Source organism: Polyergus mexicanus, unplaced genomic scaffold, assembly GCF_030449975.1.
Source record: "Polyergus mexicanus isolate NDT 795.1 unplaced genomic scaffold, iyPolMexi1.0 SCAF_9, whole genome shotgun sequence".
Lineage (NCBI taxonomy): Eukaryota > Metazoa > Arthropoda > Insecta > Hymenoptera > Formicidae > Polyergus > Polyergus mexicanus.
In genome coordinates this window covers 9127639-9155094 of record NW_027223329.1, presented here as the reverse complement: position 1 = coordinate 9155094, position 27456 = coordinate 9127639, and the positions used below count along the sequence as shown (strand labels likewise).

The window sequence follows — 27456 nt, the reverse complement described above, 5'->3', positions numbered from 1 at the left end:
ATATCGAAAAAATAAGTATCATTTTTTAGGCAAACTTTCCGGAAATGCACTAATTTCGAGATATTTCATTTTTTAACATAATATAGAGTACAATATATATATAATATATTTGTTTGTTAAATTTTTCATATAAATAATTTTTGCAGTGATTTCATTTGTAAAAATATAATTTCTAAACGAGATTTTGTTTAAAGGAAAAGATACTTATTTTTTAACAGAGTATATGTTAGTAATACCAATCTCTACAAGTTATAGGACATTGTGTATAATAAAAAATGAGAGACAAAATGAAGCATACTATATTTAATGCCTTTTTTTAATTAAAATATTTGTAATATATATATACACTTAGTACATACACTTTAGGACGCAGATAATAAAACAATCTCAAATCTGAACACGTTTCGTGGTTAGATTTAGTCGATATGCGCGTACAAAATTATACAAAAAAGATTTAACAATTCGACAAAGATAATCAAACTTTACATTACTGTATTAATATACAATAAGTAATTATTAATAACTGGCCGTCTCTCAAAGCTTTTCTCTTACGTTACGAAATTGAAGGAAAGAGATTAAACGGAACAGTTTGTGTTTTGCTGACAATTTTCAGAATTTCGTAGTTATCTATCATAATATCCGGTACACATCGACACTTTAACGTCGTGTGGATTAAGCGTCTCATATATAAAATATGTATAAAAAATTATCCTAAAATACTGAACTACACAGTATTACATACGTTTAATAACGCCGGAAGAGTCGTAACGCGAATATTGTACGAATTTAAATAAATCAATATCGACGTTATATTTTCTCTCGAAATGGATATTCAATATCTATACTCTTTCTCCTTTGCGCTTTCGCGCGACTATTCTTAACCGAATTTGTTAATGACTGGCCGCTATAATAAATGATGAGTATCGAAATTTTTCTGTTGCGCGACCAGTAATGCGAAAAATATTTTATCTTGTCAGTATCTGGGAACAGATACTTGAAATGTATCCGATTAAAGCCGATTAGCTTGCTTTTACCTTCGTACAATATTGATGACATTGATATCGTTAAGTACGAAATTAATTTGAAATGCGAACACAAGTATTTCAAAAAATGTACCTCGAAAGTATTTAGAAATAATTCATCTGGCTAGAAATACATAGGTATTTTGTCGCGGAAAAAATGCAGGCACAGGTATACCGAAACAATATACCTAGCCGCAAAAAGAAGGTACATTTCTTGCAATATCAATACATCACTAGTCTCTTTACATTATTATTATAGTCTCGTCTCTAAAAAATTCGACGTGTTATATGTACGATACGAGATTGTTTTAATTCCTCGCGATCTTTGTCGATTCCTTGTTACTGGTGACGTGCTCAAGATCGACTCCATCGTACTCTAGACCGCCCGTATTGTCGTAATACGCGTAATCGTAATCGTTCTTCTTGCTCGATTTCGGTCGCGCTGTCGTGTTACTACCGCTGCTAGGTAATTTGGTCGTCGACGTAAATGGTCTCGCGGATCCGCTGACATAGGTGATGCCACGCGGCGTCGTCGTTGGCTGGTTGACTCTCTGAGCACTGGAGCTAAAGCTGTTCGGATTGTAAGTAGTAGCGCTGGAAGGCCGCCTGTAATGACAGAAGAAAAACATTGCAATCGATTTCTTTCTATGTCAAAAGCTTTCCTCTAAAGAACAAAGAATTTCGATCGATGAAATATCGTGGCAAGAAGTAAATTTTCTGTAGGTTTTCGAATATCTGTTCACAGAGTACTCCTTGCAGTTTTGATAAAATTATCTAATATTTTAATATTTATAAATTTTTTTTCGCGTGATCACACATTCTAAGGTGAATTTATACAATATCACACCCCATTCTTAGCATAAGCGAATCGAAAGATCACCTGGGTACCGGTGTGGTAGTTCTTGGCGATTCGGCGAGATGGTTGATACTCGCGGGACTGAAACCGATCCCGACAGAGGATCTGGCGAGGTCAAAGCTACCCGTGCTGCTCTCGATGTAATATGACTTGCCGCCGCTCGCTCCGTCGTAATTATTATACTGAGTCGCCTTCTTCGGCGTCTTCGTGCTGTCGTAATACTGCGTGGAAGGCTTTATCGCCTGATTGGTAGTTTTGTCGTAGTATTGGCTGTTATCATTATTCCGCAAGGCGGTTGTCTGCGCAGCCGTGTTATCCCCGTTCGCGTACTTCTTCGTCGCCGGGCTGTAAGTGGTGGGCGCATAACTATTGCTCGCGAAATTATTGGCAAAATATTTCGCGGTTGTCTGAGGAATGTCCTGTCTAGTAGACGTAACTGATCTATACTGGCCGTTATTGTTATAATGATTATCATAGACGGTAGACGCAGATGTAGTGGACGACGGGTACGCAATGTTGGTACTTCGTTGGATATTGTTGTAGCTTCTCTGCTGATAATTATTGAAATCGTTAGTCTGTTGGTAGTTGGTGCTCGGCTGGATGGTGGTGGTAGACTGGAATTGATAGTTGGTTTGATAATTGGTCTTCGGGCTGTAGGTGCTCGGTCTCAGGGTTGTGACTTGGAAGGAACCGCTGACGGCGTTCTGTTGGTTGTTGAAGATGCTTCTGGTAGTCGTGCTGGGTGATGACTGATGGTTACTATACGCATCTTGATACGTTGTGCTTGGTCGATATGTCGCGGACGACGGTACGTTGTATCTCTGGATGTTCTGATTTCGGTTGTAGTTTTCCTGTAACGGTCGGACGGTCGTCGACGAGACAACATACGTCGTGGGTCGTTGATTGTACGCGTTGCCGTTGTAATAGTTGCTGTTGTAGCTTTGCTGACTGGGAGCGGCTGGCGCTAACGTGGTGGTCGTCGACGAATAGCCGTTACCATTGTACGGCTGCTTCCTGCTGACCTTTCTGACACCGCCGCTCTTTTTCTTGGTGTCTTGATTCACATCTTCCTTATACGACTTCTCAGTCTCGTATTCGTCCTCCTTGTTGTTTCTATTGTAGAAATTACCGCTATTGCTACCTCGTAATATGTCGCGGTTGCTGTTGTAATTGGACGAGGACACTCGATTTATCGCATTAGCGGAAGATCGAACCGCGTCACTGGTCTCGCTGCGCTGAAGATGATCTTGGGGCTCGGCGTCGCTGCGAAGATTATCGTAATGCACGGATTCGAGACCAGAACCGATTCTATATAAATCGAAATTATCGCTGGCATAATAAAGGGTCGCGGCCTCGCAATCCACGTCGTACCAATCCGCACATGTCTGGCTTTCTTGATCGAAAGCGGTATCATTAGGACACAGGAATCTAAATGAAAAATAATAATAAAATAATCATTGATCTATATAAACTCGATAATATTAAATTATAATTTTTAAATTTTTTATGTACACATACATATAATTAATATATTTTTTTCTAATCTATATATACATATATTTTTTTTTTTAACGACGATTTTAAATACGGGTATTTACTTGCAATTAGTTATAAAACTTGAGAAGAATTTATTTATATCACTCGCGGAAAAGATTTTACGACGTGTAACACTCACTTATAGTCTTGAATAGAACCAGCTACAGAGACACAGACGTGGAAGACTTGGCAGTCGGTCTCAGGATCCGCGTAATAGCTACCGACGATTTTGTTGCGACAGGAGAAGGAAGTTTCCGGCATATACTGTTGGGAATATCTCGGCGGTGGTCGTTGAAGACCTAGTACGTAACTCCATAATATTCCCACTGAAACATAAAGCCGAAAGTGTGTCACAAAAATTTTTTTATAGACTAAAATATTCAATATGACGCTCTATCGTTTAAAATAATATTTATTGCTTATCATTTTCCGAAAGAAAAAAATTTTTCGTTTACAATTTTATGTTGATAAAAAACTTGTCGAGCGCGAAATAGTTGGATTATAGCTCATAGAAAAAAATGGCAAAATTTTAATCCATTGTATTAAACGATTTTCTTGTATTTAGAGATAAATACTAAAAATAAAATAATATATAATGATTTTATAAAGAAAGAATGAGAAAAAAAATTAATGATCGAATGTGTTTATCCATAGGATATATGATAGGATGCATATTAGAAATTGTAAGCAACGAATTGTACGATCATGTCGATATGACTTTCGAGTATGCGATTTTTCCGCGTTTTGTTCTGAAAGTATTTTCATAAAATCTACATAAAGGAATTCTTTATTACGTCTCATCGATCGAATTTAAAAACTCGAATATCTTTTCGCGGATCAACAAAATGTCAGTATTGATAGTTTATAAACTCGATAAATATCTATGCAGCTTTCTGCTTCAGAGTATTTGTATGCACAAAGAAGTATGGATACTTAGGAAGACGCGATCGCTTTTGTACGAAGATTATCTCGATCGAATACATTGCCAGTCTTCTATTAGAACGTGTCTTAAATAAGAAACCGTTTAAACTATCGTAGAACGTATAACATATAAAATCTCTCGACGCATGCCAAATACCTAAATACGATTTTTAATCTCATCCTTAAATTAAATTATTAAATTTTTAAATTATTAAAAAGAAAAAACAATTCATTGTTACACGCGTAATTTGTTCACATTCTTATCATTTTGCCTTTTAAAACTAAATGGCTGGGGGAAAGATTTCGCAAATTAAGAGATGCGTAGGAAAAAAAAAAGAGAGGGGGAAGTTAAAATAAAAAAATTTTTTTTACGCATTATTGTTGCGTGAAAAAAAAATGAAATTTTACGAAGATACCACGATACATCACGCCATGGATAATATCCATTAATTATAGCAGATATTGCCGGCACAAATGACGAAGTCATTTCGCGATCCCTACGTCCGATCTATCGCGCGGTGATTAAAGTCGATTTCATCCCGTATTTGAGTACACCTACCCGAGATTAGAACTAGTTGTCGTCTCGTGAACTCCATATTCGTGCGCCCTCTTCACTCGGATTCGATTCACACTCCCGCGTTACCTGCGCGATTGAACTCGTGGACGCGACTGCAACGGCGTCGAGGGCCTTTGGGCCCGAGAAGAGGAGACGCGCGCGCGAAGATGCTTTCTGGGAGGACGGGATCCGTCGCCAGGTAGGGGCTCCTCGTCGTTTTCGCCAAGGAGAGAGAGAGAGAGAGAGAGAGAGAGAGAGAGAGAGAGAGAGAGAGAGAGAGAGAGAGAGAGAGAGAGAGAGAGAGAGAGAGAGAGAGAGAGAGAGAGAGAGAGAGAGAGAGAGAGAGAGAACGTGCACATGGGGCTCCGCGTTCTATGGAACGTAACGTAACGTCTTTCTCGTTACGTCACCTCTCTAGTAACCGGGCTCGTTCGCCAAGTAGCCCCCGCGGCGATGACGGTACGTATGTACATGGGTACGCGACGCATATCTCGCGCGGGATGACTCCCGCGTATAACTTACACCGTTTTACTGTTACAGGGATAGGAGATCGGAGAAACCGCGACGGAGAGATTATCATCTGCTAAAGAGAGCCCTGTGTCTCGCGCGATGCAAATGATAATACGTAGGCGATCGCTATTGTAGGCGATCGCGTGAAAGACCATGCTTGACGATAACTTTGCACACGACGCTTCTGGTGGGTTGATGATTGCATATATTTGATTTAGAAATTGCGATAAAAAAGAGCGTTTTAGTGTCAATTTTCATTTACGAGTTCTGATGACGAGTTCTGATGATGGAGGAGAAAAAAAAAGAAGAGAAAACGAACGGTAATATGTATAATATATAAACGATCGTTTAATCGATGATATATCAAATTCTTTTATCCGATTATTTTCGTGACAATGAGAAGTTTTGTGCGACACGCGATAGAGGAAAGTTGCGTTTTGCATCGAATCATCCGTGGAAGAAGTGGTGATAGATATCGCCGCTGCTTTGAATGGAGATAAAGATAAGAAGCCGAATGCCCTCTAGCGACAATTATTGTAATAGTGGAATCTCGAATCTCTTACATTTTGTGTGAAAGGAATCCATGGTTGTCATTATACAGAGTATGAAAAGAGTGACATACATTTTCTATACATGAAATATGTTTTTTTCAGCCAGTTATATATACATATGAATGAATATGCGTAATTTACTTTTCAAGAATTTAAAAAAAAATAATTTAAAATTTTAAATAATTTGCCAATTGTCTCAAGTTCCCGAGAGAGAAAAAAACAAAAAAAAAAAACTGTTTTATTTTTCTCTCATCCTTTCAATTTTTTTCGATATTAATTTGATATCAAAGAATCTTAAGCCTTTCTTAAACAATATTTCTATAATTTACAATATAATCAATAAAGAAATTTATACATTCATAATTTAATGTGCTCTGATATATATTCTTTTATACATATACATTTTACTTTCTCGGTATTTTACTTTTCCGCATTATATATATGATACTAAAAATTATAAATTTGAACATTAATTATATAAATAATTTAAAGTGGACTTTATTCTTTTTATTTCACTGCGAATCATTTTTAAGCAGAAATGCGTAACAGAACTTATTTCCATATTTAATTTTGGAATTTCAAGTAAATAGTTGATCTTCACAAATCCGTACGTGTATTTTTTCAAGAGATTTTATCACAAATCTTCCAACAACAACAAAAAATGAAGAGAATGTATTTCTCGTCTCTCCTTCTTCTCTTTATACTTCTAAATTCATGTAAACGCTTCTCGTCGCCAGCGCAAGTTCGGCGTGACCGGTCGTCTGATGGCCTTTGCCAGCCAGAGATCATCGCGACTTGTTGCACTCGTCGTGGAGGGTGCATCCAAGGAGTGCTCGGCTGCATTCCAGAGGTAGCTTGAGGAGCGCGACGGACGGGGAACACCGGGTATCCGTGTTGGAAGGTTCGGATCACCGCGTCTACGAGATCGTCCCATCAGCTGAGACTACGTTCTAACTGTAATGTTAGATACTTGAAATAGCTGGAAATCGTGAAATCCATCGCGGATAATTGCGTGCCGCGGAATTGCACGGGCGGGATCGAATTGTTCGCGACGACATTTTATTTACCCTTGTCCGAAACGATTATCGATTCTTTCTCGAAACGCGCAAAACTTTCTCGCGAGTTTCTCCGATATTAGCTACACGATGTCGGATAATGGGTGAGGGACGGACGAACGATCTCGCACCCGTTGTGAAAAACGTCCGCTGAGGAAAACGTCGGAGAGGAGATTTCGTTACAAGTGGAATATTGCGACGGTCGATCCTTGATCGAGATAAAATCGTTTCCGCGGATCGAAATCGAAGCTATACGCAAAACACGCGAAGGCGTTCGTCTGCGAGCAGAGGAAGAGTCACGTGGCCCGATTCACTTGCCGCCGTTGCACGAAGATCGAGGTCGTACCTCGACAATCGAAATTTCGCAATTCAGCCTGCCTTGCATGCTGCTGTCGGTGTAATGCCTTAAAAAGAGATAGAGAAGGAGAAGAGCGAAAGAACTTCACGACACGGCTTTTCAGACTCGTTGCATTTACGTCCCGCGAAATCAAACATGAGACTTTCTTAAGCATTTACATTTTCCGATAGATACCCGGTTTGTTTTTATTTTTAAATTTACTTTAATATGCAATCTCTCTTTCTCTTCAATAAATAACAAAAGAATTACATACATTACGCAATATATATTTCAATTTCCTTAATCGACGATATTTCGTCGCGATCTACGTACACATCCGTGCAAAATAATGATCTGATTATTTTCAATAATACGAATAAATTGAAATTCAAAATCCACATTTTCCTTTATCGAGAACATATAATAAAATATAAGAAATATGCGTAGAATCAAATGCTACAATATTTTGCGAAAATTGAGCCTCTAACTCGAGTTCATTTAATCCCATCTCCTGTAATGGATATACCATTAGCGATTGGAGACTCGTTTCGACATCGACGTACGTGCCCCGGTAAAGGAGTAATTAACGAATCGGGCATTATATTTTTCAATGACCGCTCGTCTCTCCGTTACACGCGCCGCGATGAGCTTTGCGCCGCGAGGAATCTTCTCAGCCTTGGAGGGCGAAAGTTGTCTTCGATTCGCTCGTAGATGGAACGATATTTGCACCTACAGAGAGGCGATCGTCGTTGTTGTCGTCCTCGCGCGATTGCGAGCGTAAAGGTGATTTCAGTCGCTCGTTTTCCGCAAGTAGATATGTTTTGCACACGATAAAATGATTTGAATAATGGAGAGGAGAGGAAGAGTAATTCCTTAGAATCGCAAAGTGATGATATGATAATACAATATAATGACAGTGACACGAACGGATATTTATCTCCGATTATAATCTATCCTCGTGCGAATCATCTCTTAATTAATTTCACATGTCATGCATATTTCAAGCGGCGACTCTGTGAGAACCTAAAGCGACTTTCGAACATTGGCGATTTAGAGTTTTGGTAAAAGTCTGATAATGCGAGATATTTAATGTATTTAGAATTTAGTAAATTTAAGATATCAAGATTGAGTTTAGTGTTATTTTTTTTTTATTGTATTTATTGACTTGTTTTCAAAAATTTATTTTAATGTAGAATGTTAGATTATCTCGATATGTACAAATCACAGAGCACGTCCGCTTACGAAACAGCCTAATCTAATTTTGCTGAGTGCAATGTACCAGAAGCAATATAATGAAAAAGATTTAGAAATCTACAAGCATATAGAATATACTGTAATAATATCTAGAAAGACAGTTATCGCTGTTTAGATTATATAATATTCGTGGAAGAAAGTTTCGACAAAGGAAAACTTTCGAATTTTGAGAATTCGATACAAGTTAATTTAGCATATAAACGAGGATGAATTATTATGAATTTTCAATGAGTAAATTAATTAAACGGATCCAATTTGTGTTAAAATGCAACTTAATTGGTCAGAAATGTCGAGTTTTTATCATCTTTCCTATATCTATTTACTCTCTCGCAAATTCCAAGCTCTATTCGAATTCATATCCATATATTCCTCATTCATTGTAAATATATACGGCATTCGAAGATCTTAGAAATAAGAAATCTCGCTTTAAGTTATCGCATTCGTCTTAGAAATAATCTTGCACGTTACAGCCATTAGTCTTTAGATCCTCGCAAGATTATTATTAATTATTAATTTCTCATTGGAAATTTTGCATCAATTTGCCCGGACGTTCTCTCGGTCTCGAGCAACGTAAGTATGTGTATAGCCTTAGGGTTACACGCGATGTGATATTTGCTCTTTCCGGAGTAATTTTACACGTAAGAGTCATTAGTCATAGCCTCTAAGAGGAGCATAAATTTCCGCCTCGTTAAATGTATGTGGAATAATTTTCCGAATATCTGTGATAATTATGAAAATCAACGGACCTTATCACCCTTATCGCCTTGGCTCGCGCAACTTTTGTGCGCGTTTATATCGGTAATTATTAAACTTCGCATCTTTCCTCTTCGGCTTGTACCATTTAAAGGTCAGGCTCGCCAATATTGAATCATCGGTAAATTTCAAAGAGCATGACAATTCCTACGGCAGATTCGTCGGCGTGCTCGCGGAGAAAGCGCGGAAGGTTAAAGGTCCCGGTGAGCTATTTTTTCCGTCACGACGTCTCGTTTAGCTTCAACAGAAACCATCTTAATTATTGATCGATATCTTCTTGGATTTTATAAAAAATCAAAAATGAGCAACGCAATTTCATTTTATATCTTGTTCCATATTATTTTTATCTCATTTTAATTTATTGTATTTTATCTCGTTCATTCTAAACTTATAAAATTGTTTATAACTACTTTTTTATGTCGTATTTGTTATAAGTGAAACAGTTGGCTTCTCCAATTAAAAAATAATTTTCTTCGAGAAAATGTCATTTCTTTTTAAACTAATTAAAATACGCGACAGCCTCGCACCTTTCCTTCTTTATTCCGTTTAAAGTAGCCGTTTTTGAACCGCGAATTGTTGCGATATTCTCGATATTCCCTTTCTTCTCTAAAAATACGCATATTACGCAAACAGATACGCGCTTCCGTTCGCGCCCGCCTCTATATAACTTCTCGTGTCTCAAGATTGTCGACCGACTCCGCCGAACAAGATATCCGCCGTCGAGGTTTCTTAACTTAAGCGGATGCAAAAAGGTGCTAAGCGTATGCGAGTACATCTGACTTCCGTCAGACGCGCACACATCCGTACGTGCGATCCGGTGCGCATCTTCCGCGCGGATTAGCCTTGAGATATGGCCAATAAACGAACCAAGTTCCCCGTTTTTCTTAACAATCGACCGCTCCTCCCTTCTCTTCCCGGCTCTTCTTGTCACGCACTTCGACTCGAGATAGTGAAAGTGTAGAGATTTTTGTCAGAAACGTCCTCCATCGGAACAACACGTGCGCATTTGGCGAGTGCATTCTCTCGACGTTTGGCGGGGAGAGAAATATATACCTCGTAAAGTTTGTACTTATTTGAAAATGCGAAACGGCATCTGCGTTCGATGAGAAAATGAACGGAGAATGTACACGTGACGTAAGATACGAAAACGATGACAAGCGATAAATTAATATATATTTTATTTAGACAAGGATATCAAAGTTAATCATACGCGATATGGCATTTTTAAATATCTTTTTTCAAATCCTCTTAATTTTTAAACATTTTCCTTTAAATAAAATCTATTCAGATATAGGAGACCTCACTCTCTATTGAAAAACCCAAATAATTTTTTCTATCCGATTTTCTTCATATATTATAATCGCGTAAATCGTATCAATCTGATAACATTGATATTTCTCGTATAACAACTACAATATCGTATCGAGAATCGTTCGCTTCAAAAGGACACGCATCATGCAATTTTCGATCGGGTGTTTTTATTTGCGGCGAGATTAGGACTGATAGATACTAAAAGAACAATAAAAGTTAACGCATTCGAAATGTGTTGCCTTTACACATGGAGAAATAAAAAAAATAGGAAATGCATCTTTTTACGAGCGCCGTCAATTTTCGCGTCGTAAAATTCGTTAGACCAAGACCGTAATTCTTCGGGATAATCATTCTACGATAAATGCCTTTTTTTTTTTTTTAAATACTCGAGGAGGAAAATGTGAAAAAATTACATATCGCAATAACGATCCGAATAACGGAGTTACAAATCGGAGAGTCGAACAAATCGATTCTTTATACGATCTCGATTTGTGACATCTGTTATGCAACATTGTACGCGTGTTTGTATACGCAACATTTTGATCTGAGAGAAAGTAAACGAATTTTATTTTAATCACTTTCTTCCAATAGATATTCTTCTCCAACGGGTCTATTATAATTATACAAGTGATTAATTATCTTATAAAAAAAGTATCATTAATAATATTTATATTGTATGTATTATATATGTACATCGAGAGTATAAAACGATTATAAATTCTTTAGCTCATATCTGACTTATTTATTTTATTATTTCTCCGAAGCCACTTCATCCTAACTTGTTCCGATTTACTTGTCACCTATTGCGTAACTTTATTTTCACGATGTGTCTCTAAACATTCATGTACGGTGCCGTTTTTTTCGCTTCAAAATTAATAAGTAGAATCCATATGACATTCTTCAAACTTTTTGACACTTCTGATGCTCGCGATGATTATCAATGGAGTAAGCTGGCTAGCAAATAATTTATCTTCGCGGCGATGGTAGTACGAAGACAGAGAGAGAGAGAGAGAGAGAGAGAGAGAGAAAGAGCGAGAAAGAGAGGATGTCTGTTCATCTCTACCACGTGAGAAAGTGAAAGCAAAGGCCGTATGATTTGAAGACGAGATGAGGCACCGAGTACCGATCATCCCGGCATTCGATCGTCTTGAAAAAAATCACTCTTCTTCTAACAGCGGCCTCGTTATAGCCATATCGTTCTTCTTCAAAGCGACTGTGCGTGTGCGGGTTTCCCATCGCAAATCCGACAAGTTTTTATTACATCATCAATTTTCGGGATACGATTCTTTGCGTTTCCTATATTATAAATTTTTTTTTTTTTAACTTGATTAAAATTACTAAAATAATATCTTATGACCTTGCGCAAAAATCAGATAGAATATTTCCCTCGCGACATCGCAGGACGGAAGTTTATTATCTGCTTGGTTATCATCATTGATAAATAGCAAAACGCACATTCATATTTATCTCTCCTCGATTGTGTAATTCAATAACAATCGCTCGACGAGATGGTTAATTGAAGCGATTACTTTGCGATTGATGAATCGATTATATATGTTTTCTCGATCTTAAATTACCATCTCAATTCTGGTCTAGATTCAGATAGATTAAAAAAATACAATTCAATTATATATTATTGTTTTAATAGGAATTAAGATATATTGCAGATGCACGTTTTTATGTATAATAAATATTATTTCATATCTAAACAAGAGAATTTTGCACGATGCGTGATCTCTTTGAAAGAAATCGAGTTTTTAAACTGTTTTCAAATTGATCTAAATAATCTATTTTTTAAAGAAAAGAGAGAGAGAGAGAGAGATGGAGAGAGCGCCGGCTGTTTCCGCGAGCGTAATTAACGTATTTGCGATGAATTAAGCAGCCACCCGAGGTCTTAATTACGTTGCGAAGGGGCTGCCTTTGCCGTTATTGTGACATACTGTGCATATTCCGCGACGCGCAACTCCGTGTGAAAAAGAAAATTATCCACTCATCACCGCGATATGCGCCTCTCACTTATATAACTTGGAATCTCGTTTGATGGTCCTCAACCATATACGTTTATATATATATATATGTATATATCATTTCTCCTATTCCTTTTGCAGCATAAAAATTTGTATATTTACGCATTTTCCATACGTAATTTCTACGGTAAAGAATGTTTTGCATTAACAATCATAAATATTTTATACCGAAAAGGCTATCCGCGCGATTCTTGTCTTTTTAGAGAGAAGATCAACGGAGTTATTTATCCTTCGCTAATAGAGAGATGTGCATTAATTTTGTGCATGTATAGCGCGCATATAAATTGCATCCGACAAGAGGAGATTCCATTCGAATATCGTTACTCTTCCTTATTTTGTCAACGTATCTCTTTATTGTAAAATTAAGCTTTCTCGCGATGTGGGACAGAAAATTTCATTGTTTCATATAAATATTATTCGTTCGAGCAATTTAAATGCACAAATATTGAAAAATATCTCTTGTAAAATAAACAATCTAAGAACTCGCGGTGATTCATATGCAGATCAGCGTTTTAACGAAAGTTTCCAATCGATAATGAGAGAGAGAGAGAGAGAGAGAGAGAGAGTTGCAGGAATAAATTATTTTATTAAACTTGTAATTTAAAAAAATTACTTTGTGTAACTTCATATTCTTTAAATACGAAATAAATAAAAATAAATAATTCGCCGAAAGAAAAGATCTTTTCTCACATATTTAGCTGGATGATATTTTGTCAATAATATCATTGCAAAACCTTGTTGGGACCGTTAGCGAGGTATCTCATTTATTGTTAGGTCAGACTCTTTTAATCAGCAGAATTCAGTATACTTTCTGCTTTTAACACAGGAAAAACAATTAATGGTTTTTGTTCATCGAGACTACCGTAGAACTCGAAGACGATTTATAATCGTAGGTCATGCCGAGATGTTGCATGTAAAGAAGGGGGAAGAGGGGGAGCGGGAGGGGGAAGGGGGAAGGGGGAAGGGACCCTAGAGAATAACTTTCACTCGCGACAGTGTCGCGGGGATCCGATGCCCCAGGCGCATCGGGACACACATGGACACGACGATCGCGTCGATATACGACATACATAGCGATCTCGCGTAATGTTGCATAAACGCACGCTCTTACGTGCGTGCGCGATACGCGAAACCAGCGCTCGCGTGAAACGTGGAAGTAACGGCCGCGATTATACAAGCGGTGGGTGATTCCCACATGTGGGCACGGGATAGAGGTATCTTTTCGAAAATTTCCAACGAGATCGTGAGCGAGGGGACCCATTCGAAAAGCGCGATTTCAGCGATGTAATATTTATCCGCGAAGGGCTCGGGCTTTCGCGGAGCAGCGATTTGCTTTCGGATCGTATTCGTTTAACTGGGTATAAGAAACGAACGCGATAAGAGATTGTTTTTGATTACTGAGTAGAAGGGACGTATAAATAAGTATTTTATTTTACGACGATTCGATCATATATTTATTATCTATGATTTTTGTATATCGCGTGAGTTATATTCAATTTCTGCGAAAATGATCAGAAAGAAGAACAGGATAGAGAAAAAAAGAAAAAGAGAGAGAGAGAGACATTTTGTATGCGCAACTGCCGTGAGAAATTCTCCCCGAGATTCATAGACAGGTAAGAAGCCAAGATGAGAAAAAGCATAGACTAATTAGTCTTCGGGAAAAACAATACTATGAAAGTAAATCCTTACACGATCGCAAAGCGTTCAAACGAAGTAGTCTTTAAAAGGAGAACGAATATCTATACGGAACAACATATTAGAGATGAAAGATTTATCTTTCATCTCTAGCGGGATCGAAGAAAGATTTCCCAGATGAAGCTTCTCTTTGAAAGAGGGCTAAATATCTATATAAGTAACATGAATGAGATAAAAAATATATACACGGAGAAAGTACGAAGAGAGAGAAAATCTTTATAAAATATTCGGATGAGAAAAGTTTTAAGTAGCAAGTGCTTAAAAAATTCTATGTTAGAATAGCGAAGGATTGAAAGATGTAAGGAACGTTAAATGTGAGAATAATCAAAATAAATATAAAAACAGGAAAAAAAAAGTTATACACCAGCAGGTTCGTGGTAAATACGATATTTTCCGTTATTTGTATCGTTATAAATTTTGTTAGATAAGTCGGGGGAAGGAAGCAGATTCTCTCTTAATAATCGCAAGGAAATACAGCTGCGCGCATATACTCGCATATTAACGGAAAGATGGCGTAAACTTGCCCTTTTTAATTATTCACGTCTTATGCGCGTAATTCGCGCGCGCACACAGGCGCACGGAATCACACACTCGTACGGAATGATGCATCTTAGATGAATCGTATCTTCTCCAGCAAAAATGTTCGCATGAATGCGGACGAGAGTCTTGCGAAAATCCGCCTCTTGCGCAATTGCTCTCGATCGGAGTGTTACGTCTGTCTAACATCAGAATCACCAGCACTTCGTCTTCGATTTCCTTTCGTAGAGAGTAACGCAATGTCGTTCTGCCGATTCCGCCATGAGGATCGATTCTATCTGTCTCCGATCGATTAAGCTTAAGGCTATTTAAATCGTACAGCCGTTTATCTTAGGATCAATTGGATCCTATATATATATATTCGTAATGTATAAAAATTCTGAAGTTCTCGTACTAAACGTTGCTTCGATATCTTAGGGGACGTATAAAAAACGTCGTATTTTATAAAGACAAATGTTGATTTTTTTTTGTAGCGAAACATCTACTTCCGCAAAAAGGAACGCGCATAGAGGAACGGATTTTTTTTTTTTTTTTTCACTTTCGCAAAAGCCATTATAACGTCATTCGTGGGAATCAGTTCAGTTCTGTGAACGTTACTAAATCCAATGGTCGATTTCTTCACTTTGCGATAATTTTGTTCGTTTAGACTGGGAAAAGGTGGCTTGGCTCGTTCCATTATTTAACAAATACCGATCACTCTCTTTCTCTCTCTCTCTCTCTCCATCTTATAATATTTTGTTTGCAGTACAAATTGTCTTTTGCAAAAATTCGCCTTTTACTTTAGGTTCATTTTAAAAATCGCTATGTATGAGTTATGGAAATTATAAAATATATGTAAAAAGATACTATATCGCACACAAGAAGAATACATATTTATTAAAGTTACTGAAATATTGATTAGATAGACATTAAATATATATATATATATCTCTTTTTATTTTATTCTGCATTTTGTAGCAAGATAATGATGATTCTTTTATAGGATACCGTAATTGGTAGATTTGCGTCGTTGATATCCTTGAATTTCTGTATATGGCATAAGAATGGTCGGTGAAGTGAATCCTGTCGTTTTACTTTCAAAGAGCCTTCTTATTAAGCGATACAATTCGATCGTATATATTTTGCCCTTTTTTATTTATGATATAAAGATCTCATAATAACACGTGCGTTGTGTTTGAAATTTCGCAATAGTGATTAATAAACGCAGTAATCACTTGCATAATGCTATGATTAATTAATCAAGTTACTTATTCTCGGCGTTAATCATAATTGATCTAGCGATTTTAATTCTTGGCGATGAGCAATCTCACTCTCTCACTCACGCACTTTCGCCTTGTATTACAATTAGAGAAGTAAGTGTTATATATGCGTTAGATTTTTCTCGCTAGATTGACGCGCGTGAAACTGTTGGCGTTTTTCCTGCTCATTAGCGATCGGTAAACGAAGGAGAACACATGTCTTATCTCACATTATTAGATATTATGTTACCTAACCGAGCGTTTCTCGCTTTGTATAATGAATGTACAAGGCGTTCGTGCTCCAATTCGGTTTTCCCATTAATTTTCCTTTCTGGACTTATCCGCCGTTGCTATTCAATTAAAGTCGCCTCTAATCGCACAGAAGAGAATCCACGAGCGTAACCGATGTCTTATTGTACAGTTCGAGGGGGGGGGGGGGAGGGGGGGAACGGAATGGATAATCATTTCCCGTAATTTATTTGACGCTGAATATGACTCTGTGTCTTCCAAATTATTTCATCGCGTCAGACATTGCAGCTAGACTCTGTATTTAATTGATAGATCTCCTATTAACTATAACGGTCATTACAAATTTTTTTCGAAGACCTCGAAAATCTCTCTCAACGACGTATTATTAATTGGAAAACAAAATTTCTCCTATACGTCACACATTGTAACTACAACACGATAAGATACTAAATTAAAATAACTCTCTTGCAATTTTAATCGCAAATTTCTTAAAATTATAACATAATAAAATCATTCGAAAACCGTCATATTAAATCGTATTCAATATAAAGAGAGCTATGGGAAATGATTATTCTATTTTTCGTGTAAAAAAAAAAAAAAAAAACCTAGAACTGTTTCTTTTTGCCAATGAGGAGCGACACGAGACGCACGAAATTTACATAGGATCTGTACGCGATGGCTTTCTTTAATAGGTTATCGTCAAGAATCATCTTTTCGAGTATGTTACATTGTGCGTACGTCTCTTATGAACATCTCGGTGCAAGGATGTCTCAATGGGCTATCTTCCTAATTATACTTTGTTCCTTTCTTTCACTACATTACCCTGACCCACATCTTGACATGTTTATATTCGATGAATTTTTAATCTTCATCAAATGAAACGTCTGTTTGATTGAATGGCACGTTAAGGCGACGAGAATAGAGAAGATTATTATTAATATTACATATCGGTTATACATCTTCATCATTTCTATTAGTATGCAATTAAAAGTCGCTTTGATTGTATAAATTTATTTCGACGTATACATTTCTCTCTCATTTCGATATCTAATTAATTTTAATCTGCAGTTTCTTGATCGCGCTTCGCGTCGATATTTTTGATCTTCAAGATACCGATGCGGGAAGCATTGAAAAGGAAGTTGGGATACTTTAATTAGTACAAGGGATAATTGATACTAGCAGAAGAGCACGCGGTTTTACCGTAGCTGTTTCGTGGGAGGCTGCTTGAAGTCTCACAGTAGGCAACAATCATTTTATTATGTCGTTACCTACACGTACCCTTTCTCGAATCTCGTAATTATTAGTAAGAGCTTAGTTCAACGTTTTCTCAATCTTTTCCCTTTTGTACCATTTCCGGGTTTACTCGCCGTTTCTTTTTTTCGCGTTGGTTAATCGAAAGAAAGAACGATTTGGATGACTGGCTTTAAAATCTATTTACGTCTATTTGTGTTCTGCGTGCTTTTATTTACGATCTCTAAAAAAAGTATTACGCGATTCTTTTGTTGAGAATCATCAGTCGTCTAATCGACTTGGCATACAATCGCGTAACACAATCGTGTATTATGCAAAATACATATTTTCTTTTGATATTAAATTTTACATTAATATTTTACATATTGATATATTTTGGAAAACATTAGAAATTATGCAGTTACATACATTGTTATAATAATTTTCGATGTAATGATTAATTGTATTTAATTGTATTATAATCGATCGAAGGTTATCGTTCGACAAAGACAACTTTTTTCAAAAGCATCATCTTTTTACTCGAGATAATTATTGTCACGATCATTTTTCCCGCTAAAAATCTATATAAGTTTCGCACTTTGAAAAACTTTTCTCCTATAATCGAATAGGCTATAAATTATTTCCATAATTATTATCCCCCCCCGTATAGCATTAACGATAAATTATGCACCGTTATTGAAGCTTCAATGAACTTACGAGACATGTAATTACGGACGCGACAATACATGTAATTTATTATAAACACCATTTTCATTATGTCAGACCGACAATTTCATTCTCGGGTGCATTACATTTCTTATGCGTGATAATGACTATATAATATAATAATATCGCGATGTCATGTTGTGTTTAGATTGTCACGATTAGATTATTAATAAGCCATAACAGATCCGGCATTCAAGCATAATGATTTACTTAACCGAGCGTGCCTCAAGTCTCGAAGGTCTTTCGCATACGATCAGAGAAAGGGTAAAAAAAAAAAAAAAAAAAAAACTTACCTGCCTTCGCGATTTTGTTTCATTCACATCGGTCCGGATGGTCCTTGAGTGTATAACCTTTGGATGAAGTCACCGAGCATCCCGTTTATCTTAAAGACGACTTAAATGCCATGCGAGTAACATCGCCTCGCGATATACTCATCGATGCTATCTCATTTCGAAGCGAGTATATCGTATTATAAAATGTACGTATAATTTTTGCTATGAAGAGAAAAATCTATTGCAGAAAGTTTTTAAAAATATATGTATAAATTTATTTACACAAAGCTAAATATTGTTATTTATGTAGGACTTTGAAAACGCCTGTTCTATTTATTAACGAATGCGTTTTCCGATATCGAGGAACTTTTCAAATCCTTCATAAAGTTGGATATCGCCTTTCGCATGTCCCATTGACCTTCCGACAAATACGATTCGCACCATTCGTCGTTCATTTTGGACACCTGTTTCATTCTGGTGATCAGCACGGACTTTTCGCTCGGACTGAAGCAAACTGGCACGATCTCGTCGTATGCATATTTCACTACTATTTTATCGGATGTAACATTCTCTGGCGCTGCATATATATGATACTGGTCGTTTAAAATGTGATACTCGTTGTCCAGGGAAGCCAACAGTACGAATGTTCTAGAAAACGACAGCACGTTCGTGCCGGAACTTAGCTTTTTGAATAATCCCGAGACACAGAACACGATGCACTTGTCATCGTCATACATGACGTCGTACGTGAAGGAACTCTTGTCGTGATAGGACCTGGGCAATTTACTCAAAGCTACCAGAATGTCCTCCTGAGTATGATAGAGAAACGTATTTTTCTTCGATCCTTTCTTTAGCAGATTTCTGTTGCCTGTGTACAGATTAAGTCCAGTCCTTTGCGCGACGGCATTGGAAATGGCGAAGCTCATGGAATAAAACGCGTCCTTGTGATAAAGTCCTCGTAAAATCGTCCTATCGAGTTGATCGTGTAAATTAAAGAAATGATAGGCGAATTTATGTACGAGACGCTGCGTCCTTTCGTCCTGAAAGTAGTCTCTGTACATCAACGGCATATTTGGCACAATGGATACACCATCTAGTTCTTGCAAATGTGGACAATATTTTTTCGCAGATTCAACGTACTGGTTCGCAGTTGAGTAATTCTCACAAAGTGGATTTCCGTCCAGCCAAAGTTTGACGATCTCCAGATTCTTGAGGGGAGTTAGCGCATCCATATTCAATAAATTATTATGTCTCAAATCTAAGTATTTAATGGATGTTAAACTCGAATTCTCTATTGCCGATATGTTGAACAGCTCGTTGCGTTGTAGATTCAGATGTTCAATAGTGGCTATAGCAGTTTTGGCCATCTTCAAAATGTGATTGGATGTTCTGAGCTGTGACAATGGGCAATAGACAGTTTTCTCTATATCTGGATCTAAATGAAAGTTTTCCAAGTTTAACGTCTTTCGATTTGGATCGTATTTCTTGGTCAGTGCGGTTAATAATAAGGGTTGTATGTGGATTCTTAGATCATTGATCGAGGCGTATCCCAAAGTCACCACAAGAATAATAGCATCCCCTTTGACATTTTTAATTATCAGATTTGTTTTGCACAGCTTTTCGAGAGCAGGGCCGCAATTTCTCGCTATGAAATACGCATCCTCTCCGCAAACTTGATATTTCACTGGTATTAAATCGGTTGGTTCTATCGCTTTTAAAATAGCTTTCAAAACTGTCTCCTTGTCGTACTGGGAGCCTCTGATAACTCTGATTTTGTGCCATATATCCGCACGAGCCATCAGTGCTCTTTCGTAGATCATTTTTGCTCCCATAGCTATTCTTATAGCGATTGAGGAATCCATTTGAGATGGGATGATTGGTACATTCTGTACCTGATTCGGAACCTGAATATTATCTTGTTTCATCATCTTATTTCACTGATTTGTTGTATCTTGAATGTCGAGAAAAACCTTTATTTAGAAAGATCTCGAATTCGTTTCTCTATTTATTATTTTTCTTTTCGCCTATTTTCCAATCACATGTTTTCTTTGATTTGACAGCTTCTTCTGTTTACATGCCTTTGAGGTTAACTTGTATGTTTCTCTGAAACAATTATTAAGAATAAAAATATTCTCATATATACATACATTTCCAACTTTGAAGATTATTTAAATATTACAAAACAATAATTATACATAATTAATATAGATGTAATAGATGTTAAAAAATTTACTTGTTTTTTATTTGATTTTCTAATCTACTGGCGCATTTCTACTTTTTCACTGGAATATAATATGTTTCCAACGAGCTCTGATTATTTGTGATAGATGCCACGACACGATGATATCGATGGTAGGATATTCTACAGTTGAGTGTTGATCGGTATTCAATAATTCCTTTTATTACCAGAGAGAAGCCTGAGAGGGACCATGCCACCGTTTTCGAAAGACGCTTTTTCTAGCTAATGCAATAGCGCCAACTGGAATCATTTTAGAACCAGCGGAATTACATGGCTAGGTTCACTTTTCGGTGTCACGGTAAAACGGCCAGTTGGTTCGTGTCCGTGCTAAATCCATTAATTGTGGATAAAAAATGCGGAGAAATATTATAAATTTATTAATGTTTTATTAGTTACGCATGATGTTTTGTCATTTTAATATATATTACGGCCAGCGATATTATTGAAGTACTTTTATGTACACGCATGTGAAACAAAAAATAAATTTTCTTAATTATTTTTTTCCTAATTTTTAAATATAACGGATAGAAGATATTTACAATAAATTAAATAAATACTTTCGTGTAGAAAATATTTACAATAAATTAAATAATACGCTATCACATTTTTCTTATTCACGAAACAAAATTATCAAGCATCTTATATCAAATTATGTATTTAGGTTATATAGCTTTTTATAATTAATTAATTTATTATTAATTATATTATTTAATTAATTTTTAATTTATAAATTTAGTTGGATGCACTTAATGCGCATCGATGCAAATTAAAGGCGATTATATACAAATTTATATAAACATAAGTAATTAAAATAATAAGATAATTAATACGACGATATAAATACGCTTCGCTTAAATCTATTTTCACTCAAAGAACAAAATTCTTCGCCCTCATTTGTCCACTAAACGCTTCGGAGTAAAAATATTGTCTAACACAGAGCGCATTTACTGAATATACAAAAAATTTTATAAAATTTTTATATTTCTTATATTTTTAAACATAATTTTACTTGATTACTAAAATTTTTGCAAATGAATGACAAAAAAACGCGACATTATTCGGATAAATTTTAATTAGATACAAATGTAAAAATCAGATACAAAATTATGTTTTAAAATTATTCTTATCTGAATAAAAATTATTCGAATTATATCGTATTTGATATGTCATTTTAATCGTAAAAATCTCATTAATCCATTAAAATTTATCTCAAATTGGGGTAAAATGCAAAAAAATCATTCTCAAAGTAAGAATCGAAGAGATCTAAATTATAAATTATTGTTTTGTTGCGAATTTTTACGAATAATAATTATTTCTTTAACAACAAATGGTATCAAATATATTTTGTTCACGGTGCTATATCATTTAATTTTTCGACGATTTAAATATAATCTGAGTCAAGAACGTGCTATAAAATGATCGAATCGTAAAATCCATTAATTAACATAACGATAAACTCCGTGATATATTAATCGTTTAATAAATATTTGATATTAATAAATAAATTATTAATAAATATTATAAATTGATCTATAATTTAAAATATTTATATAATTTAACATTTCGCATATCGAGAGACGCGGTAGCGTCTCCCTAAGTATATGATATCTTTCGCCGTCTTTTTGTTTACTCTAAACAGACGCTATTGTGTATCATTTACCGGAGTATATATTTTATAGTACATAAAATATTTCAGCAGCGAATTAGCAATACCTAACATGTTATTCGGCCTTGGCGACGTAAACATTGGCGCGCTATTGTTCATGGCTTTGTTATCATTCATACAACAACAATTGAATAGAACTGTGGCGGGAGTTGGGGGAGGGGGGAGGAGGGTGAGACGCTCAAATTCCTTTCTTACGTGTTATCATTCGCGCGGCGATACTCGAGCAATAAAGTAGCAGTGCGTCGTCGGTGCCGTCATCGTGCCGCGGACGGCTTTCGCGTCTTCCGCGTCGCGTGTCGACACAGCATTGCCACGAGTCGCACAATGGCTCATATGTGGCACGCGCATTTGTGCGTTGAACGCGCATTAATGCGTCGTCGTTGCCGTCATCGTGTCCTACGAGCAACGATGCGTCGCGTTGTCGCGATATCGCGTTTTCGCGTCGTCGCGTCTTCGCGTTGGACTTCTATCTCGTTTTCACGATTGTCATCGAGAATCAGACTTCGTTGCCGGCTAAATGGGGATGTCTCTCAGCGTTGCAATCTTTAATATATTAATACCTATTAATATAATTAATTTTATATTAATATCAATTAATATTAATACTATATTAATATTATATATTATATAAATATTTATGTATTAATAAATTTAATATATTAATGCAGGCGCAATGTTAAAACGCCTCAGTATCGCGGCTGAGGTGAATGCCGACCGCGTAGCAACGTATGTTCGTGCATAGTATAGATGCATGTTCGCGCGGTTAATCTTGAACTTCGGTTCGAGAATCGGCTGTCGAGGGCACGTTCTGCTCCGACAAACGGTTCGGCCCGAATCGGTTAGAGTTCGGTCGATTGTTTTGGAATCGTCGTTTAATGGGTCCCTTCTCTTGTACCGTCTAACAGCACATTGTAGCAATACTGACATGTTTGGCATTTGAGGAGTCGGCTGTACTAAATTAGGTTCGATTTTCGCTCGCTAGAGAAGTTGATCTCCCGCTTTCGAAGTGATCTAGATTGTTAGCACCTAGAAGGTGGGTATCTTCATTCTCGACCCGTCTACCAGCCTTACGATAAACCCGGCTCAGTCTGTATGATAGAGACTTGGTGGTTCGTATGAAATCGTTCTTAACGAAGTTCTAGTCGGCCCTCGATGGGAGCAGGCGCGGGTCAAGAGTCGAGCGAACCCCATTCGCGTCGATTCCATCAATCGATTTCGTCTTCTTCCGCTTCCGCTTAACCTTTCCTCGAAGTAATCGGTGAATTCCCGACTTGTCGGCTCGAAGTGTGATTCTCACGTGCGAAGAGCGAGGTTCGATCGTGCCGAAATTCGAAAGTGCGGGAGTGTCGTTCAAAGTATCGCGCGTACAAGTGCGGAGGTAATATCTTTCGATAAAAATGCGGGAGTGCCGTTTAAAGTATCGCGCGTGTGAATCAACCTGAGAGGAGGAGGAGGCCTAGGAGAGGCATCGGGCATCGATGGAACAACCCTGTGGTAAGTGATTTGTTATTTTATATTAATTATTTATTAATTGCGTATGTGCAATTTAAATTAAACAATCAATTGCGTAATTCGATCTTTAAAAAAAAACATGATTTAAAGAAGAGAGAATTAGACGAAAAGACTATATGAATGCTATAATCTTCAAAATTTATAATCGTAAAAATTTTTACTTTTAGATTATAATTTTTATATGGAATTTAGTAGTATATTTCCTTACTTCAAAATTTATAAATTTGCTTATTATTATATGTATCGAATATAAAATTCAATACATACAATAAATTTTTTGAAATAATTATTTTGAGCGCTGCTACAATTTGAATCTTTTATTCGTATGTTACAGATCAACGTAGCGACCTAACATCCTAAGAGGAGGAGGAGGAGGCCTAGGATAGACATCCTGCACCAACGGAGCAACCCAAGGGTGAATATTTATTATTTTTATATCAGTTATTAAAAATCGCGTACGCGCGATTAATTCAGTCTCATTATTTGAATGAATTGAACAAGAGAAAATTAGGAAAAAAGACTTACATAAATCCGATAAATGTTTTTAGTATTAAAGAAAATAGTCTTTTTTAAAATTTGTAAAATTGTTTCATATTTATTTTTAAATAAAATTTCTTCGTATTGTACGCATCGGATGTAAAATATTCTGCACAAAATATTAATTATATTTTGAACGCTGTTATAATTTGAATTTTATATTTCTATGTTACAGACAACGTAGCTTCAAGACCGACAACTCCGCTGTTGCGCATCAATGTCGGTGAGTGATAAACTTTTATTTAATTTTAAAGTAACGGATTTGTAAAGATTGTAGATGCAGGTTGTAGATTGTAGATTGTAGATAAAATCTGTTACTTTAAAATGGATGAGCTAAAAACAGATCAAGTCGAATAACTTTTAATAAGTTCTTTTGATATATTGCATCTATTGCATAAAGTAAATTAAAATCTAAATTAAAAAAGAAAGATTAAAGAAAACTTTTTTTCCAATTTGTGTATATTTTATCTGATTTATCGAATAAAGAACGATAGTAATTTTATCAATTATATCCGTATCATAGTAACTTATTCTTATAACGCGCGCCTAATCTTATCCTAATTTCTTATATTGTAGCTCATCCATATCGTAGAATTTGTTTGCAGATATTATTCTTAAACTTTGTTTTAACTCATATAAGACCAAATAATCAATCAGTTAAATTACTTGTAATATAATAACAAATGGCACAAATGTTGTGCAAATTAATCTTATTTTATTATAAATTATATATTATTATATAAATTATATGGTATTATATATATTATTATATAAATTATATATATAAATATATAAATTTTTAATCAAATTTATACATTTATCATAATTTTTTAATCAAAATTTTGATTGATAATTTGGCTTTGTCTCAGTTAAAATAAAGATGTATTAAAATGAACATATAACAAACGATCGTAAAATCGCACGATTGTCAACGAGTATGAAACACTCATTTGCCGGCGACAATAATTACCCGGCAAAAGAAGGAGTTTATCTCCTTACGAACGCAAGAAAAATCTTGCGCTTATTCGTTGGCAATGGTAAATAGCCGGCGATAAAAGGAGTGTATATCTCCTTTTTTGATCTAATTAGAGATCGAAACAGAAAGTGGCCAGGAGCAACGAAAGGTAGGTCTTCAGCAACTGGCTCAAAGAATGGATTTGCTACGCAAAATAGGCGGTCAAGACTAAAAATAGTATTGTCTATTTTAAAAATTTCTAGTAAATTTTTTATTATACGCATATTTTGGACATTTTCATGTAATTCCATGTAGTAAATTATTTTGTATTAAATTTCAAATTATATTTTGTATTAAATTTCTGATACTTTTCTGCATTTTCGGTTTTTTAAAATTTTGGATAAAATCCCGCACAATACCCGCAAGTACTTTTTTATATTCTATAAAATCAATATTGCAAAGAAAATCGCTATTTTTCGTATGACATTTTACGAAAACCTGTCAGGTGACAGTATCTCTATCATCACGCGATCATATAAACATTAATTAATGCTGTTAATAACTGAAACTTTTTAGAAATCAAAGCAACATTTTAACGGTTAAAACTATAGAAAAATATAATAATTATAATAGAAAACTTCGGAAAAATCACAATTTCACGTATATCGTATATATGTATATTTAACAATAAAATTTCCAAGAAAAAATAGATTTTTCGCATTTCCGGTTTTTTGTTATTAAAGCAAAAAATAATTGTAAAAATTAACTAATGCTGCTAATAATTAAAACTCTTTAGAAATCCATAAAACACGGTTAAAATTACAGAAAAATATCATAATTATACCGTTTTACCGTAGCACACCGAAAAATAAATCTAGCTATGTAGTTTCGATTATAAAATGGATCCAGTTGCTGCTACTCCATTAGCTTAAAAAAGCGTCTTACGAAAAATGATAGCGTGATCTCTTTCAGGCTTCTCTTTGGTATTACCCTCTTGGTAATATAAAATTTACGTATGATTTCTGAAAGATGTCGCGACAATGCTATTTTCGATATACAGAAGACAATATATGATGTCTGTTCAAAAAAAGAAAAAAAAAACGTAGATAATATAAAAGTTACATTTTTCTCTTTTTTTTCATCTTTTTTCTTTTTATCTGCTCTATTTTTTACAAATGCAATACTATTTTTTCACCAGTCTCTAGAGAAATTATACTTAATTTTCTTGTTCAATTCAAAATTGCAATATAGCTTTACACACATATACACACATGAATATTTTATAATCAATTTAATATTTCTTTTTTAACGCTCGTGCGTGTGTGCGTCTTGTATTAAGATAATTTGATACATTTCCAAGTCTTTTTCACTCGCATTAAATTTACTTTGTGCGATTCAATCTTTCAACGAGAATAAGCTAAATTTGCAAAGTACTTATATAAAAATCTGTTGTATATTTTAAAAAAGCATTTTCTTATTTTTACATATATTTTAAAATATATCTTATTTTTATTCATTTTATTCATCTTACATTTTTTAAGTTATATAAAATTGTGTTTTATATATATATATATATATATTCATTTGTAAAAATTATATGTTTTAAAAATTACCGAAGCTTTGCAAGCTCTACGAGAGTAAACTGGCGGCGGCCGATCTTTGATCTCGCGACACACCACGCAAAGATTCATGCGATTCATAAACTCGGCGCGTTCATTGGCGCACTTCCTCATTCTCTCGTTAATTGCAACCAGCTTACCGCTCGTCTCTTGCAGAATCAACTGTTCTTTTCAACGAATAGCATTAGCTATCTGCTAATTTAGAGTTGAAAAACTGTTGCAAACATAAATTGATAAAATATCTAGATTGAAAATTTTTCTCTCCTACTCTTTCGATCTTAATTTTCAATTT

The 27456-nt window shown here is 35.6% G+C and overlaps 3 protein-coding genes across 5 annotated transcripts in view; 1 reads left to right on the top strand and 2 right to left on the bottom strand.

Annotated features, from left to right (window-relative positions):
• Positions 1-320: 320 nt before the first annotated feature.
• Positions 321-18701, bottom strand: LOC138936388 (probable serine/threonine-protein kinase DDB_G0276461). Of its 2 annotated transcripts, none has more exons than XM_070301758.1 (4): positions 18658-18701; positions 3554-3740; positions 1903-3306; positions 321-1628 (listed from the first exon to the last, which is right to left on the bottom strand). In XM_070301758.1, the coding sequence occupies exons 2-4, from the start codon at positions 3673-3675 to the stop codon at positions 1331-1333; spliced, it is 1824 nt and encodes a 607-aa protein (XP_070157859.1). In that variant the 5' UTR covers positions 3676-3740; positions 18658-18701; the 3' UTR covers positions 321-1330. The 2 variants fall into 2 exon arrangements, with proteins under 2 accessions (XP_070157859.1, XP_070157858.1); XM_070301757.1 differs by lacking the exon at positions 18658-18701 and adding an exon at positions 4895-5040.
• Positions 18702-18860: 159 nt separating this feature from the next.
• Positions 18861-27456, bottom strand: part of LOC138936389 (nuclear RNA export factor 1) — a 98268-nt gene continuing 89672 nt past the window's right edge. Inside the window, exons 1-2 of one of the 2 annotated variants that reach the window (XM_070301759.1) lie at positions 20870-21008; positions 18861-20739 (exon numbers count right to left, since the gene is read on the bottom strand). In XM_070301759.1, the coding sequence (XP_070157860.1) occupies positions 18966-20564 (1599 nt within the window). In that variant the 5' untranslated portion in view covers positions 20565-20739; positions 20870-21008 and the 3' untranslated portion in view covers positions 18861-18965. Of the gene's footprint in view, positions 20740-20869; positions 21009-27456 lie in introns of those variants that run through there. The other variant, XM_070301761.1, reaches the window with a different exon arrangement.
• The window catches only part of LOC138936390 (transcription factor GATA-6-like), a 119241-nt gene continuing 116558 nt past the window's right edge, over positions 24774-27456 (top strand). Inside the window, exon 1 of the mRNA XM_070301764.1 lies at positions 24774-24813. The gene's annotated coding sequence lies outside the window, so the exon portion shown is untranslated. The remainder of the gene's footprint in view (positions 24814-27456) is intronic.

Coding starts and splice junctions, on each gene's coding strand:
- LOC138936388 (XM_070301757.1), bottom strand. CDS start 4,931: ATGGAGTTCACGAGACGACAACTAGTTCTAATCTCGG. Junction 3,307..3,553: donor GGTTCTATTCAAGACTATAA/GTGAGTGTTACA, acceptor TTTTTCATTTAG/ATTCCTGTGTCCTAATGATA. Junction 1,629..1,902: donor ACTACCACACCGGTACCCAG/GTGATCTTTCGA, acceptor CTGTCATTACAG/GCGGCCTTCCAGCGCTACTA.